At 34.2% G+C, this 17,254-nt stretch overlaps 2 protein-coding genes across 10 annotated transcripts; one reads left to right on the forward strand and one right to left on the reverse strand.

Annotated features, from left to right (window-relative positions):
• Nucleotides 1-312: 312 nt before the first annotated feature.
• On the reverse strand, nucleotides 313-2,093 carry LOC125190843 (U4/U6.U5 small nuclear ribonucleoprotein). Of its 9 annotated transcripts, none has more exons than XR_007170979.2 (4): nucleotides 1,456-2,093; nucleotides 1,130-1,201; nucleotides 952-1,022; nucleotides 313-621 (listed from the first exon to the last, which is right to left on the reverse strand). XR_007170979.2 is itself a non-coding variant. In XM_048088251.2 (2 exons), the coding sequence occupies exon 1, from the start codon at nucleotides 2,040-2,042 to the stop codon at nucleotides 1,476-1,478; it is 567 nt and encodes a 188-aa protein (XP_047944208.1). In that variant the 5' UTR covers nucleotides 2,043-2,093; the 3' UTR covers nucleotides 313-632; nucleotides 1,456-1,475. The 9 variants fall into 9 exon arrangements, 2 of the variants coding, with proteins under 2 accessions (XP_047944208.1, XP_047944207.1); XR_007170978.2 differs by having other exon boundaries at nucleotides 313-632; XR_007170980.2 differs by lacking the exon at nucleotides 952-1,022.
• A 5,265-nt stretch (nucleotides 2,094-7,358) lies between these two features.
• On the forward strand, nucleotides 7,359-10,076 carry LOC125187174 (Protein kinase superfamily protein). The gene is made up of 6 exons (XM_048083703.2): nucleotides 7,359-7,923; nucleotides 7,997-8,154; nucleotides 8,243-8,322; nucleotides 8,410-8,545; nucleotides 8,639-8,788; nucleotides 9,718-10,076. Exons 1-6 carry the CDS (start codon nucleotides 7,503-7,505, stop codon nucleotides 9,925-9,927), a joined length of 1,155 nt encoding a protein of 384 aa, XP_047939660.1. The 5' UTR covers nucleotides 7,359-7,502; the 3' UTR covers nucleotides 9,928-10,076.
• Nucleotides 10,077-17,254: the final 7,178 nt, after the last annotated feature.

A 17,254-nucleotide genomic window follows, 5' to 3' on the forward strand; every position in this document is an offset into this window, starting at 1 on the left:
GCAAGCATACCAAATACTCAACCTGTTACATCAACATAGAAAATCGGAATACATTTATCTCTATGTATGTAACAGAATATTGTCACGGAATTTTTTGGGGCATCAAAATGAATAGAGCAGTCATATATGTACAAGTCATACTATCAGAGCATTTCCTAGCAAGGAATGATGATCAAGAGTTAACAACAAAAGAAAGTAGTACTACTACAAACATTGACCCTTTGTAATAACAATCACCTTCGTGATGAAATGCAGATGTAGAAACATCAATGTAATAACAAGTACGCTGCAAAGGATGAAGACAGTCACACAGGAGCCAACTCAGCCAAGGAGCATTAATGTTAACAACTATACAAAACTCAACGCAGTAATTCTCATAATAGTATCTCTCAAGACAGTATAGAGTAAAGTTACATGAATATGATGTTAATAACTCAACTAGTTGGAAAAACATGCTCATCACTACAGAAAGAACATAGTTGAGTACTTGCAACCTAGTAAAAAATGGCACAAACACATTCTCCACTCAGCCCAGTGGAAGTCATACATCAACTGCAATCGTCTCTCTTGATTTAAACAAGAAGGGGTGTTCGAGGGATGGTCAACGCGTACTTGTTCTAACTGCATTAAGACTAAAAAGACAGTCTTTTCAAAAACACACAGAAACATATCATCATGCTTCAATATATATGCTTGAAAGTGGAGATAATTGCCAAGGCTATCCGCGAAGGAAAGAGGACCTTCTTGGATGGAGCTATCAATTCTTAATTTTCATTACAACTATTTTCTGCTCAAAAAAGTGTATGTGACTACAAACTCTCCTTCTCAAGCTTTCATTCTCTAACAGTATATTTCAGACATTGTAGTTAAAGAAACACCACATTTATCAGCAAAGAAACATGAAAAACACAAAGACAAGCTTCCGCAACAGGGGAGAAAACCAACAGTTACCAATATCATGATTGAACCCTCTTAGCCACCAGCAACAGTATTTGTAAGCAGCCAAAGGTTACAGAAATATACTGTTTAGTATACAGCATAGAGAAATTGGAATCACATTAGAATCAGAAACAATTCTGGGAAATTGCACAGAAGCATTTTCCATTAAACAAGTTAATGGAAGTCTTACATCTTCTTCAGTTGTCCAATTTAATCAACGAAAATATCTCCTAGTTCAATGAAGATCATCGCACGCTTCTATCTGCATTACAACTACATATATTCAACAACAGTTCCAGAATAATCTAGCACGTTGTTTAATCAAATACGCAAGTAAGTAACCAAAAGCTCACTAAGAATTCACTAGAGAAAGCGCTTGCACAAAATATCTGCATCAATTGTTCATCTTAAAACATGAATCATAAGCCAATTTAATGTGCTTCAGGTATATTACAATTGAAGCGGAAAAAACTATCCCAATCACGATATGAGCATCAATTAAACCGAAACCCTAACCTGCAGGCAATGGTCAGTTATCAACGATTACGCTCGGGAGGGAGAGGGCGATTGAATCCGCCGCGGCGGTTCATGTACTGGCGTGGCTGCCGCTTCGTGACTTTCCTCACCGCACCGACGTCGTTTCCTGCCACCGGCTTCCCCTTGGTGGAATCGAACCCCGCTGGAATGCCGAATTTCTTCATCATCTCCATCTCATCCTCATCCATCAATTCCAGATCCTTATTCACATCATCACTGCCAGCAGAGGCGTTCTCCTTCTGCTTCTTATCCTTCGAAACGGCGTCGTCCTTGTCCTTGAGAACGACGTCGTCCTTGAGGCGCTTACGAGCAGGGGAGGTAGGGGAGCGAGAGCGAGAGCGGTGGTGGCGGTGTCTGTGGCGGTGGCGGTCCCTCTCGTCGGGCGAACGAGTTCGAGAGCGTGTGTGCCGGGATCTTGTGCGGTCGGGCGTGCGAGAGTGGGAGCGTCTGCTACGATCGCGGTCTCGGTCGCGGTCGCGATCGAGGTCACGGTCGTCGCGGACTCTTTTCCGGTCACGATCTCGGTCTCTGTTTCTATCTCTGTCCCTGTCGCGGCGGTCGCTCATGGCGGACGGCTGAGATTTGGGGATTTTGAAAGAATTGGGGATTTTGAAAGATTTTGGGTTTAGCAAAGATAAACCTCGGCAACCTAAAAGAGAATTATCAATTGGGCTCAGCCCAATCCATCACGGGCCAGGTCACAAATAAATTGGTCCACTTTCATTCGTTACAGCTTCAGGCCTAGCTCATAGCCGAGCATAGTATCAATTCAACATAATTTAGAATCCCATATTTTCCATTTTCATTATGATTTAACATGATTTAAGAATGTTTGTCCTAAATTTTTATATTAATTTATCATTTTCAAAATATCTCATTAGATTACTTTTCAAAATATAATTATAGAATTTGAATATGCATGATAAAATACTCCTTTCAGTCTCATGAAAATAGGATAGAGATAGAAAAAGAAATACCTATTGGAGCATGTTATTGGAGAATAAAGCTCACCTACAATGCAGAACATTAGACTTGTTGATTTTATACCCCTTTCGTTCCACAAGAATATGCACTCTTTCTTTTAGTCCGTCCCACAAGAAGATGCACTTTCAAAATTTAGAAACTAATTACTCTCTAATGAGGTGGGACCATTCTCCACTAACAATACTTTAATTCCTTTTTTCTTTGTACTTCTCTCTTACTTTATCAATTGTGCATTAAAACTCGTGTCTAACCAAATGTTCATATTCTTGTGGGACGCAGGGAGTATATGTTTTCACATATATTTATTACTCCCTCTGTCCCATAATAGATGGCACACTTGGAGATTGACACGAGATTTTAAGTGATGTTGTTTTGTGTGTTAGGGGGAAAAAGAAAATAGTATATTTATATTAATGTGAAAGTGAGCTCTTTCTAGAAAATGAAGTGTGACATTTTTTGTGGAACAAACTAAAAAGGAAAGTGTGACATCTATTATGAGACGGAGGGAGTATAAAATAAACATTATTAATATTATTTAATTTCGTTAAGGTTAGAAGTGGAGTTAGGGCTTCTCGTATACATACGTTTGCCTAACTATACAAGTACATGTAGATCGAAACAACTATCAGTATACAAACCCCAGCAGTGTTAGGGTGTAAATCCTAACGAGGGTGATCGACGGCCTATAGCTCGGCGATCAAAGATCAGTATCTGATGTTATGGTTTTAATCCTAATAAGAGTGATGGATAGACTATAGCTCGTCGACCAAGAGATCATCAGTATCCATCATTGGGGCTTCCCGTCGAGCAGACTAGGGTTTGCTGGGATTTTCTCTGGCAAACTATTTGTAACGACCCGCCATTTTAGGGTACAATAATAATGGCGATCGCTATCTAGGAAGACTTAAATGCAACAAAGATCATAGGCTAGGGTCTCATTTAAAGGTAACTTACCAGGGCATTTAATGAACAATTAAGTAGGAGAAGAATAATGCCTTAGCAATGGAATCCAACAAAAAAAAGGCTATCACAATAAATGCTCCGAAATAGCAAAGTTCCAAAATAATCTCATCTGTTTCATATCCAAAATATTCCCACGAAATAAAATAATTCAACCCAACCAAAAGATCACAAGTTTTCATGTTTAAGCGGAAGCGACCAAGAGAGAAGTGAAGCTATGTATGGAGACACAATGACACTTAAAGTTTCAGCAGATCATGTTATTATTTCCTACTCAACACCGCCGCCCGCTCGTCACCGCTCAACCTGCACATAGGGAAAACACATGCAGGGCTGAGTACTATAATCATACTCAGTGGACTCATTGCCGAAAACAGTTTTATCACAAAAAATAGTTATCATGCTATTTTCAAGTGTCCATCGGGGTTTTATCTTTAGATAGGCCGAGGCACCACAATATATATCATTTATCCAAAATCACGGTCGTGCAACCATTTTTCTCATCGACGTTTACCATATCCTCATTCTACGTGACAAGGAATGCGGCCGCAATCCAGGTCACTAGACCGGCCGACCCGTACGCCAGCACTCGGTCTAACATTGGTGTACACTAACCCAAGTAGAGTTTGCGGCTCTACAAGGATCCGAATTCGATTAAATCAATAGTGGCATAGCCACGAGGGATAGGCACGACAAAACAAATCAAGGCATGATAACACATATTTCATTCTCATCAATATCAGTTTAGGACAATGTCCTTATTTTAAAAGAAAGCCCACTTTATCGGCTTAGCTCGAAAGTATTCTCTTCTCCTCGTTTATCACACTGAGAGCGCGAAGTATCACCTTTAAATTAGGCGTATCACAAATCAGTTTCGAACATTGATTTCAAATCATGCATGTTCCCACGTTTCCCTTTTTCCCATCGATAAATCTTTAATATCACCATCCAAAATCAAGGTACGATTAGTATATCATTTTTATTCGAATAACAACTCCAGATTCACCATTAAATCGTGTCACGCATGAGTGTTCTACACACACAACACACGCATACGAACACAACACATGTGCACGCCTTCCGAGGCGTGCACGCACACACACACACTTATCACATGCATCCCAAATTCATAAATTTAATTCCCCTTCACTCAATCTAAATGCATGTGGACTCAAGAATACCAATTGATCGGTAGAAGAAGAAAGATTAATATAGAAAATACCTTTTCCAAAAGAACGAACGGTAGAAACAAGTTATATGCCTTGATTCTTCAATAAATTCTTGAATTTCAACTTGGATTCTTCTCAATTGATGAAGAAATCTTGAAGAAAGTAGAAGAAATTTTTGGAGAGAGTGGGAGAGAGAGATTTCGAAAATTAGGGAGGAGTGGGGCGTGATTTGTGTTGCTAGGGTTTAGGATCTCTCATGTATTTATAGAGTGCCAAAATAATATCTTTAATTAAATAAATTAAAGATTTGAGAAGATATGGAGAGATTTGAAAATAGTAGTTGGCGTGATTTTAGAGAGAATTAAGGGAAATTCGAAAATTCTAGGCTATTTAATTAGCCTATGATTTAATTCAAATATTTCACGGAGTAGAATAATATATCACGGAGCAAAATAAAATAATTAAATCCTCTCCAAATAAAAGGAAATAGGCGTGTAATTTGATTTCTTCAAAAGGGAATTTAATAAAATCCTAATTAAATTAGGATATGGCAAGATATGGTAAGATATTCTAGCATATTTACATTTATTCATGGAAGAGAATAAATAAGGGATCAAATAATATAATAAACAATTCCTTCTTCCCTATTATATGAGATTTTCGAAAAATCTCATGGAAATCAAAGGTGGAGTTTTCGAAAAATCCAAGGTGGAATTAAAGTATAATTGGACTTTGGATTTAATTCGGATAATTATCCCAAGCAAATAATTAAATCCAAGAAAAAAAATATGATTTCTTCTCCAAATAATAATAGGAGGGATCGAAAATTCCACATACTTAAATAATGCTCCTATTAAATTCCCACTCATCCCTTAGAAAAATAATTCACCACAATTATATTATTCCGCACCAAATATTCACACCAAATCAATCATTTCTTCACTTTCACTTCATTTTCTCAACGCATTGACCTTTCAACGGCCACGTCATATTTTCCACATCTTTGACTATTCAATAGCCACGTCATTTTTCAACAAGTTGACTATTCAACTCAATCTCAACTCTCATACACAATTAGGTCACAAAGACATCATGTAATTAATCACTCATCAATTAATCCACATATCATAGCATTTAAGGCATTTAATGAAAAAATTTTATAACCCGAAAACTAGGGTTTGAAAAAGTGGGGCGTTACACTATTTTTCGTTGCTAATCTGTCAGTAAATTTTAGTGGCGGAAATTTATCCGCCACTGGTTTTTTAGTGGCAAATATTAAATTGCGGTTTGAATCTGCCACTAATCTGCCACTAAATCCATTTAATGGCGGATATATAAGATTTAGTGGCGGAAATAGCGGAAATATGTCTTCCACTAAATAGCGATTTTTTTGTTTCAAATCTCGTTTACATTCTAGGAAGGAACCAACAAAGAAAACCTACAATTAAGCTTATAATTATGCTCGACTCATTAAAATATTTAACTTCAAAATAAAATAACCTAAAATAAAGTAATTAAAACTGACTAACGATACATGTAATTTTGATAGTGGTCTGGGGCCTTAGGTTTCTCCCACTGATCTAGTCTCGGCCGGTTGATCTTGTTGGTCAATCTTCTCAGTTTGGGGCTCGATATCTTCAGCATTGATGGTGTGATTGTATCAAGCTATTTGTGTGCTCACCCTTGCTCGTCGTCATGGGCGGATCTAATAGGGGAGGACAAGGGGCTTTTGTCCCTCCTCAATATATGTCATGTAGTACTATTTTGTTATATAATTTTTAAAAAAAATTTATTTCCTTTATAAATGTCCCTTCTCAAACTTTTAGTATTTCTTCTTCAATATATTTTTGTCCCCGTTGAATTGAAATCCAGGCTCTGCCCTGCTCGTCGTAGTCCGATGGCGGTGAGAAATTGTTTGGCAACGGAATATTTATGAGAGTCTGGCATAACGAGGATACAAAATGCAAAGGGAGAAATTGGAATTATTCAAGCAAAGAAGCACTAATCTTACCTGAATACCAGCTTTTGTGTGGGTGAGTTATCGATCATTGTGTATATTTTCATATTTTCTCAACAGGTCATGTGGTACACATATGGGGTCAAGAATAAACACTTTACATGTAACTAAACACTTTTCAAGGATATCACTAATTTTAAAATTAAATGGTTAAATATAAGAATAAAATTAGATAGAAAAGGTTTTATGTGATTTTTATAAACATAAAAAGCATGCATTGGAAAGAGGGAAAGGCGATGGAATCCAGCGTTGATATAGTGAGAGAAGCATGGCTCTTGTGCTTTCAAAAATTCGAGGATCTAATTATGTTTGTTTATATTTTTGAGATATACGTACTAGATACAAGAATCAAAATCAGAATAAGCTATGAATACATTATTTATGCATAAATCAATATCATATGTGTAAATTGTAAAAAGAATGAGATGAAGAAAGATTTATAATCAAATATAATTGATATGGGTAACTGATTGAAAGTAGTAAAAGCAAAAGGAAGCATGCAAATATTTGAATTACTCAGAAATGGCAATTGAGAAGTGTATTTCACTCAAAGACATTTGTAAGCCAAATTCCAAACCGAACTCACCAATAATCTATTGTTGTGAACCTCATTTAATGCTGCAAATGTGATAAGCTCCATGGGAATTCCTTCTCAATACAACTGTAAATGGGGGCACATCATTTTTCTAATTATTTTCCCAAAAGCTTAGGAGTATTTTTTCTTGGCCAACCACTCCAATCATTTAGTTTTTGGTTACTACTAAATATATATAGAATCCACATAGACACAGACTTATATTTGACTCCTTCCCCAACCCAAGTAGAATTAGTAGTCCCTTGTGTTTCTGTCCTGTTATGAAACATAGAAACACATTCTTTTCTTCCCTACCAAAAGCATGAGATACATCCGGACAGGGAGCTTGAAGAGGCTTTTCTCCCTCAAACGCCACGCCTTCGATGAAGACTTACAAGACGAGAAGCCCCGGGAGAATTTTCAAAAGCCCACATGGAAATGCTACTCCTACGACGAAATCTCCTCCGCCACCAACGCCTTCTCTCAAGAGAATATGGTGGGGAAGGGAGGGTTCGCGGAGGTGTATAGAGGAGTGCTTCAAAACGGGCAGGCCATCGCGGTGAAGCGCTTGACCAAGGCCCAAAACGACGAGAGGAAAGAGAAGGAATTCTTGACCGAAATCGGAACCTTGGCACATGTTTCCCATCCAAATGTCACGCCCCTTCTCGGCTGCTGCATCGACAACGGCCTTTATCTCATTTTCCACTTCTCTTCCAAAGGCTCTGTTGCTTCTCTTCTTCATGGTAACTACTATACACTTTTCCTTTTTTTTTCTTTTTTTTCTTACAAATTTTCCTTGTGTAATTACTTAATTAGATGAGAAACTGCCTGCATTGGACTGGACAACAAGGTACAAAATTGCTCTTGGAACTGCAAAAGGGATACACTATTTACACAACAATTGTCCTAGGAGAATAATTCACAGAGACATTAAGTCTTCCAATATTTTACTAGATGAAGATTTTGAGCCACAGGTATGGTAACCACTAACCAAAAATTTTGTTACCAAACAAAAAAAATCCTATATTATGCATTCATTGATTCATGACCCCTCTGTTTCAGATATCAGATTTTGGTCTAGCAAAATGGCTTCCATCACAATGGAGTCATCACTCCATTGCTCCAATAGAAGGAACATTCGGGTACAAATAAATTAATTAATTGCAAAAATTCTTTGTTGAATTAAAGCAAGTGTGATAATCAATTAAAGTCGTGGTTGTTGTTGGTAGGCATTTGGCACCGGAGTATTTCATGCACGGAGTTGTGGACGAGAAGACAGACGTGTTTGCATTCGGTGTATTCTTGCTAGAGCTTGTTTCTGGCAAGAGGCCTGTTGATAGTTCTCATCAAAGCTTGCATAGCTGGGTAATTACTACTATCATTTCCCAGACCTCAATACTACGTCGTTTTGTTTTATCATATATATAGCTTATTTGTTATTCTTTGATGATGAGCTAGGCCAAGCCTATACTAAGCCGAGGAGATTTGAAAGAGGTCATTGATCCAAGGCTTGGCGATGACTACAACATCGTCCACCTCAACCGGCTCGCCTTTGCAGCCTCTCTCTGCATACGCGCGTCTCCAATTTGGCGTCCCACCATTACTGAGGTAATGTAATGTGTTTTCTTTAGCAATTTCAATCTTTGTTTAAACAATGAAACGACAAAGGTTTTCTGTCTTAGCATTTTTTAATTGAATTTGATCCTTGTCTTTGAAATTTGAATATCATAACAAGTAGCATTATTTTTTTTCATTGTGATTACTTTATGAAAGGCTTAGAAAAAATCAAGCATGAGAATTGTAGTGATAAGATGGAGTTTTTTTTTTGTATTACATTCATGTCAATATCTGGTTGAGGTGTAGCCTAATTCCATGCCATTTAGATGCGGTGATTCACCTAAACTTGTGTTGAAATTAGAGATAATGACATTAATTAATATCAATTAATTTGGCACGCCTGTTTAATTTAATCGTTTTAGAACTCTGTTCAAGATCTCTGCCGACTATGAATTCTTGCTATCATCCAAAGATTTGATTATTATCTAAAAGTAAAACTTTTAACATCATATGACTAATGCATGCATCACCTATATTTATGTGAATTAATTTATCTTCTTTTGATGTCCGTGCCTCACCTAACTACAATCTTTATGCTTTATTAGTCAATAATATTATGCAGTGTGCATTAGTAGTGCCAGGTATAAACCTTAATTAAAGGGTCTACTTAATTTTTTTTAAGTATTTTAATTTCACTCAAGAAAATGTAAAGAATCAACCCAATTTTGTTTGGACAAGAACAATTCCATGTACAGTACATGAACAATATCGATTTCATGATTAATCAATTGTTCTAACGATAACACTGTCTGCTCAATTTGATACGATCCAGCAAAGCTATCAGTTTTGTCTTAACCTTTGTTTCCATTTATGTGTCTGACTTTTGTAAACTTTTTAAGATACCTTCTATGATATTAATGAGAATATAATCTATTTAATTAATGTTAGTAAATAAAATTTGGAGCTACAAATGTGGGCAGGTGGTGGAGGTGATATCATCGGAGGAGGAAATCGACCCGGAGAAATGGAAAATTCCGGAGGAAGAAGAAGATCGTGAAGAGTTCTGGGGGTTCGAGGATCTCGAGTGTGAATGTGAATATGAATGCAACACCTCTTCGTCTTCAAACTCCCAACACGACGACTCGATCTCAACAGGGAGTTCGTACAATAGGAGGAAGGAGTGTTATTAGATTCAAGATGTGAATATGAAAATAAAAATGTAAGAAATCTAGCTAGTATTGTTACATGTAACAAGATCATATATGTTTTTTCACTTTTTTCTTCTTGTTGTAGACACTATTAAGTCTATAATGTAGCTATGCTATGGCAATTTTGATCATTCAAATGTTCTTAAAAATTTGAATTAAATTGGGAGTTATGAATATTGTGAATATGAAGGTGTGGGGTAGTGATAGGACTACACAAGACATGCCAACTAATGTGTGTGTGAGTGAGGATAAGTTGTAATAATAATGGAAAGAGGGCAACCAGTTCCAGCATTATATGTCGGGATTCAGGAAATGAAAAGGGGAATTATTTAATGATAATTGAAATGGCTTGAAAAATACTCATTGGGGAGGGAGGAATATATTCTCATTGAAATGCTCTAACGTGATGGGAGATTGACTCAATCTATAAAGCTTTCTTAATTTTGTTACCGGAGTGATTAGCTTTTAATTTGTTTGTGAAAAGCAAGTGGGGTTTGATTTGTTCAAAAGAGAAACATGCTATTTTATGTTTTTGGCTTGTTTATAGTGTCAATTACTCTATTCTAGGCGAGAATAATGCAATTTGGTGGAGCCTAGCTTAGATATATTGGATTTATGATACCTAAATGTGCCACGTTCATATGGACTATGGGGAGAGTGAAATATATTGTAAGTAATTAAGGTGAATGCTTATTCTTGAAAATATGTTTGCGTCAATGAACTTGGAGATAATATAATGGGGGTGATGGAATAAGTACTCCATTTTGGAAGATGCTCATAAATTTTAATTCCAACTTTAAGTTCTAAATTTCATACAGCGGCCGTATATTTAATTTCCCCTTTAATTTCAAAGAAATTCTAATCGAACTAATTTGATTGTTTTGGCTGGTCCTGACTACTATTTTGATTTTGAAAGTCTCAATCTTGATTTTAGCTGGTCCAATTTTTCCGTATATTAAGAGAGGTGATTGAATTTCAATTATAGTGTTACATATATATAGGGGTAGAGATAAATGGAGATGTAAAGTCTTAAGATTACAATATTTGCTTTTTTTTTATAGAAAAATTATTCTCTAAGATAGAAAGACATTTGAGAAAATATCATATCTTTTTTTCATTTTGAAGAGATATCTTTACGTCCGAGGAAAAATATTTAAAAAAGTATTATACCTTTATGTTTTGAAATGCATCTTATATTATTTTTTATTTTAAAAAATAATTTGCTTTCTATATAATTTTTTATTTCAAATGTTTTACTTTTCAGAAAGCTATATTTCTTTTAAGAAGGTAAATAAAAATTACTACTATATCTTTTCTATATACAAGATTCTCTTAAGGTCAACCATTTTCTAAGTTCATTAATTAATGTATACTAGTCGGTTCATCCATAAAATCACGCTTTAATTCAACATCAGTTATAAAAAATATAAATAAAAGAGATGAAAAAAATTTAATGTAACGTAAATTCTTTTTTTATATATTAGTTTTATAAACTAAAATAGGAGTAAAATGCGATGGTTAAGTTTGAAGTTTATACAACAAAATTAATATAAATAAAATAAAATATGTAATAATGGAAATATTAAAATAATACTCCCTCCGTCCCACTAAATATGACCTCCACTAACCACTATCCTTTTTGGTTTGTCCCAACCAAGATGATCCATTATTAAAATTGGCAACACCTTTCTCTCTATTTCATTCCATCTCTCCTGTCTCCATTTAACACGTAAAATAAAGTTGCATAAATTCCCGTACCGCTCAAGCAAAAGGTCATCTTCCTTGGGACGGAGGGAGTACTTTATATGACCCACTTTAAATAACACATTTCTTAAAATGTAACTATCACTCTTTCGCTTTTATTTTCTCGGTACTTTTATTCTCACTCCACTTTACTCACAAAACTCTATTAATAAAAGGCTGGTAAGAGTTATATAAGACCTTTAATCACATTAATTCTTCCATTTAGTATCGGAAACCCTCAATCGACTTGTCATCAAGGGCTGAGAACTAGGAATTTTCTTAGAGAGTCACTGTTGGGAAAATACAAATTTTAATTACACATTTTTAATTTGTTGATGAAACGATTTTAGAGGTTACATTTCCCCCAACTCCAATAAGAAAGGCCTGACTTGATTAAACTTATTAAATTCAATTCCGATTCCAATTCCAATTCCGATTCCAATTCCGATTCGTAATCAAGGAGTTCTGAGTTCAAACTTAAAACCTCCCTAGTTCCTATTAATATTTGATTTCGACGCGCACCAAAATATCAAAACTATCATGAATTTAAATTTCCAGAAATGAATTATTTTGTGGCGATGCCTATACTATTACTAGTGCATGCTGTGAAATAGACTAGAGTTTAATGTAGCTGGTGATGAATCGACGTAATGTATGTCACAAACGTGACAAACTATAATACTCAATTAATATACTCAATTAATATATGCATCAACCTTTCATAGCATGGACCCTTTTTTCTTATTTTTCATCAAGCATTTGTCGACTTTCGGAACTTGGAATTATTACTTGCTTATTTATGGTTTAAATGCTCATTAAGTACTATTCAAGCATGTCAAAATAGCTAATTAGTTCCAAATTCTATGTACACCTTTTCAACCCTTAGTTTGGTTTGAGTTCACGTGTAGTACGTGATATGTAATTGGTCAATATTACCTTGAAATTTGAATTCAAATTGCAAGAAACTTATTTAAATTTTCACAAAGTTAATTCTTAACTTATGCACATTTTTTTATATTTTTATTCAACATGATATTTGGAATATTACAATAATGTCACTACTTTTATGTTTGATGCGAAATAACAATTTTTTTATAATAAAAAAATACTCAAATCGAAATCTGACGAGCAGAGGTTCAGATAAATCAAACAACAAGTAAAAAAAGAAAGAAGAAAAAACACCCTAGACTACCACTACTACAAAGAGGATGAGCTAAACAAGACCAACCACAATCCACACCAAACAAGACAACTAGAACAAGACAAAAGCGACGACAAAGCAAAAAACACACCTTATCCTTTCAATATAACGATTTTAAACAAGCATATCAGCACGACACAACCAAAATGCGATATTTTTAATTAGGTTAGTATTGCAATCTACATACCAAGTCGTGACACAACCAAAATTCAAATTTTTTTTTTTTTATAATTCGTAGTATTGAACCTAACACTTCAAAATCGGTGTCATAATAATTGTGTTGTTAATTATGCGAAAAATGGAAACACATTCACATTCTTATAACATTTAAGTGACCATTTTAAAACCTTGCATACAAGTAGTGAGACTTCATGCATTAATTGATTTGTTAATCTTTTTCATAAAATAGGTTGTTTCACAAGAAACTTAAGAAAATGGTTTCGTACTGAAATTATTAGTTACATAGTGGAAGAGACGAGCAAGGAGAACCACAAAAGAGTTGAGATCAAATTTGCAATAATATATTAGGCGAAGTGAACCTTTGTTGAATTATAATTATAACCCACGACCTATGTGTTAATTAAATCTAACAAACCAAAATGCAGTTAATATTAAGGGAGTAAAAGTTTTTGCAAACTTGAGGAGAAGCATGCAGTGTGAACAGCTGTCTCCTTGACAAAGTAGTTTCAACTACCCCTTCTATAGATAATGAGCATACTCACGAATTTGAGTGGTCCTAAACAATTTCCAAAAAGTGTATAGCATATTAAAATTTCAATAAAACTTATATGCATACGTCCATATATATTATTTCCCATAGTTCAAAACAATATTCAATAGAATCTCCAACTTTTATATTCATTATAATTAAGTACCTTAATTTTAATTTGTGTTTAATTGCAATACTTACTTCAACTATGAACCTAATTATAACATACTCCCTCAGTCCGCGAATAGGAGTCTCGTTTTTTCATTTATGTCCGTCCGCGAATAGGAGTCTCGGTTCATAATTACCATAAATGGTAAAGAGACCCCACATTCCACCAACTCATTCTACTCACATATCATTTAAAACAATATAAATAAGTGAGACTCATATTCCACTAACTTTCTTCCATCCACTCTTTTCAACATTTATTAAAACCCGTGCCGGAGATGAATGAGACTCTTATTCGCGGACGGAGGGAGTAATAGTTAGAAGGATCCAAGTGACCAAATTGAAGCTTTAGAGAGATCCTAATTGATTGAAATTTATTGGTTTCATCCTAAAAACAATTAGTGATAGGAGGAGTGACCATGAGATTTGTAGACTAGTTTCAATTTTCAATTGCCACCGATGTGAGATATTTGTATGTTAGTACTATTAGTTTGGGATAGTTATATGAAATATTTTTTAGTTTCAATTGCCAACACCTTTCCTCAAACCCTTCAATGTGAACTTTGGAGGGGTTGGACTTTTTTTTCTTTTTTTCTGACTAGTTGGATTTTTCTGATCAGTGGGACTACTAGCCAAATTTAAAGCCTAGACATATATTACTGGGTCAGTAAATTTTTTGCCCATAGTCGGTCATTTGCTATGATACCATGATAGAAATCCATGAGTTCTACCCTATTATCAGTTAATGATAGGAGTGACCCATGAAATTTATATACTAGTTTTAGTTATCTATTGACACCGATATGAGATAGTTATACTGGAGTATATTTTAGTTTGAGATAGTTTAATTGCCAACACTAATGAATGACAATTACGTTTCTAACCACATAAACAACACATACAAAATAGAAGGACCTACTTATGCATTAACCCCATTTTTAATCAATAATTTAAACAGGGGCATGTGACTGGTAGTTAATGAACAGATAGATGGGTTTAATCATAGGATTGATCCATTGTTAATGAATGCACCAAATGCCACTCAATTAGCAGAAACGATAAGGGAAGTTAAGTAATTAATTTTCACTCAAAGAAAATTCAACAAAGAGAGGAGTTAGTTGAACTCCTTCACAGATAAATTACTGCAGTTAGGTTATCAATTCTTGAACTTTGAATGCCCCATATTTTTTGTTAATTATCGAATAATCGAAATGTGTTTAGTTGGTTTGTTGGTTGGTTGTTTAATTTGTTTACCATAATCAATTCCATTTTCCATGATGTCATTATATTAATTCTTCATTTGATGAAAAACATCAAACACATCTCCTATGATTAATTAACGTATATTAATTAAGTAGTGGAACTACAATTCCTGCAATTTCTTCTCAGCATTAACAATATACAGGTGCTGATTTAGTAGGTTTCACAAAATTAATGTGCGATTTGAAAATATACACAAGCAATTAAAAAAAAATGCAATTAATATAACAATCAATTTATTACAATATGCTTAATACTCTGCATTGTGTAGCACACTGATTGGAGATTCCAACCTTATGTATATGAAGTGAGAAATTTTGATGATTAACGATAAATAAAATAATAATATTAATAATAATTCAAGGGACGGCGGGAGAAAGTTTAAGATTCTTGCTTATTTTAAGGTACATACATAAATTGTTGGTTAAGCCTAACTACTCCATACAAAGAAGACGACAACTTAAAACTAAACTTTTTTGCTTTTGACTTCACTAGTACTCAATATTCACTGTATAGAAAAATTCAAAAAAAATTAAGATAATGAATAAGAATCTCAGTAGCTGTAGTTCAAGGAAGGACAGATGGAAGAAGGAAGTTGAACATTTAAGTTTGTCTTTACATCACCAGAAAGCATACAATAAAGCAAGTATACTGATATCCCTATCAATAATTAGTTGCAATTTTGAGTTAATGCAAGATTTAGGCATTGGGTAACGAAGGCAATAATTAGTTGCAATTTTGAGTTGATGCAAGATTTAGGCATTGGGTAACGAAGGCAGGGATAAAATACAAACTCTGTATATTACAAATTTCAAATTCCTCAATATAAATATTAATAATGTGTCAACATAATATAAAATGTCAAGATTTTGATGTCAACACTAACCGCTAACCGTTAACTGTTGACAATGTTGCTGTTATTTTATCATTTGTTGACATTTTCTAATAGATCGGATTATAGTTTGGAATTTGCACATAATTTTTCATTTGATTACATCCTGGATAACGACCAGGATAATTTTATTTGATGGGTTTTTATACGTGTGATTAAATTGTAATGATGATGGTGGATTGGTGGTCATACTATGCAATGATAAACTTAAGGGGCAAAACATTTTGATTTGTAGCCGTAACTTAGAAGTAGACAACCCCATGATTGCAATCAATCTTCACACCTGAAATTAATCGAAAGACAAATTTAGGGATGACTATATTAATTAATTTGCATACTACAAATAGAATTAATTGAGAGGAAATGATGATTCATTGAATTTATTTTAAATAATACAACACGACATCCTATTACTTTGTGCCAAGAAAGGGAAGGAAACTTTTGTTTGAGCCGAAGGCTGTTTTAGCTGTTAAGAAATGCATTATGGCCCAGCCCAAAATGTGATAACTCAAAGCCTTTATAAATTTGGTTATTTGATTTATAGGATTAGTTTTTTATATTTCTTACTTCCTCCGTCTACAAAAAATAGTCTTATTTTGCCACTTTAGAATGTCCACAAAAAATAGTCTCATTTCTAAAAATAGAAAGTTTCTCTCGCATACTTTCCATTTTCCCCCATTTACTTACCTATTTTTCTCATTCTATCTTACTTTACTAATTTATAATTAGAACTCGTATCGTGTACAAATGGATGTCACATTTTTCTTTTCAGTTTCTCCGCAAAAGATATCAAATTTCATTCTTAGAAAAAATTCTTTCTCACATTAATATATAAAATATACTTTTCTTTCCAATTAATATACAAAGCAAAATTAATTACACTTTTATAACTAGCGTTAATAATTTTAATCGTGATAGAATTAACATGATGAAGGCCCATATGCAAACATTAATCTCTTTGAAATAATTATTCAAGATGATAAATATACCGGACTTTAAAATGTCTTCTCGGAAATAATTAATCAGCCCATTACGTTAATTAAATCAACAAATAAATATAACAAGACTAGCCCAAAACTTTTATAAAATTTGGTCCCAAGACTCTCATTTTCTTCTATTCTATCTGGCCCAAATTCCATAAATTATAGCCCAACAACTTATTCGATATTGCTCATTATCAAGTTATAAATTTATCATATTCTTTTAATAGTTCTTGAGTTGATATTGCTGCTGAATTAATTGCAAAATAAATAAGAAAAAATAATGTATCATATTCTTTTAATAGTTCTTGAGTTGATATTACAGCTGAATTAATTGCAAACTAAATAAGAAAAAA

The sequence above is a fragment of the Salvia hispanica genome, chromosome 5 (assembly GCF_029641045.1).
Source record: "Salvia hispanica isolate PSC_SH4W2 chromosome 5, Shi_PSC_v1, whole genome shotgun sequence".
NCBI lineage: Eukaryota > Viridiplantae > Streptophyta > Magnoliopsida > Lamiales > Lamiaceae > Salvia > Salvia hispanica.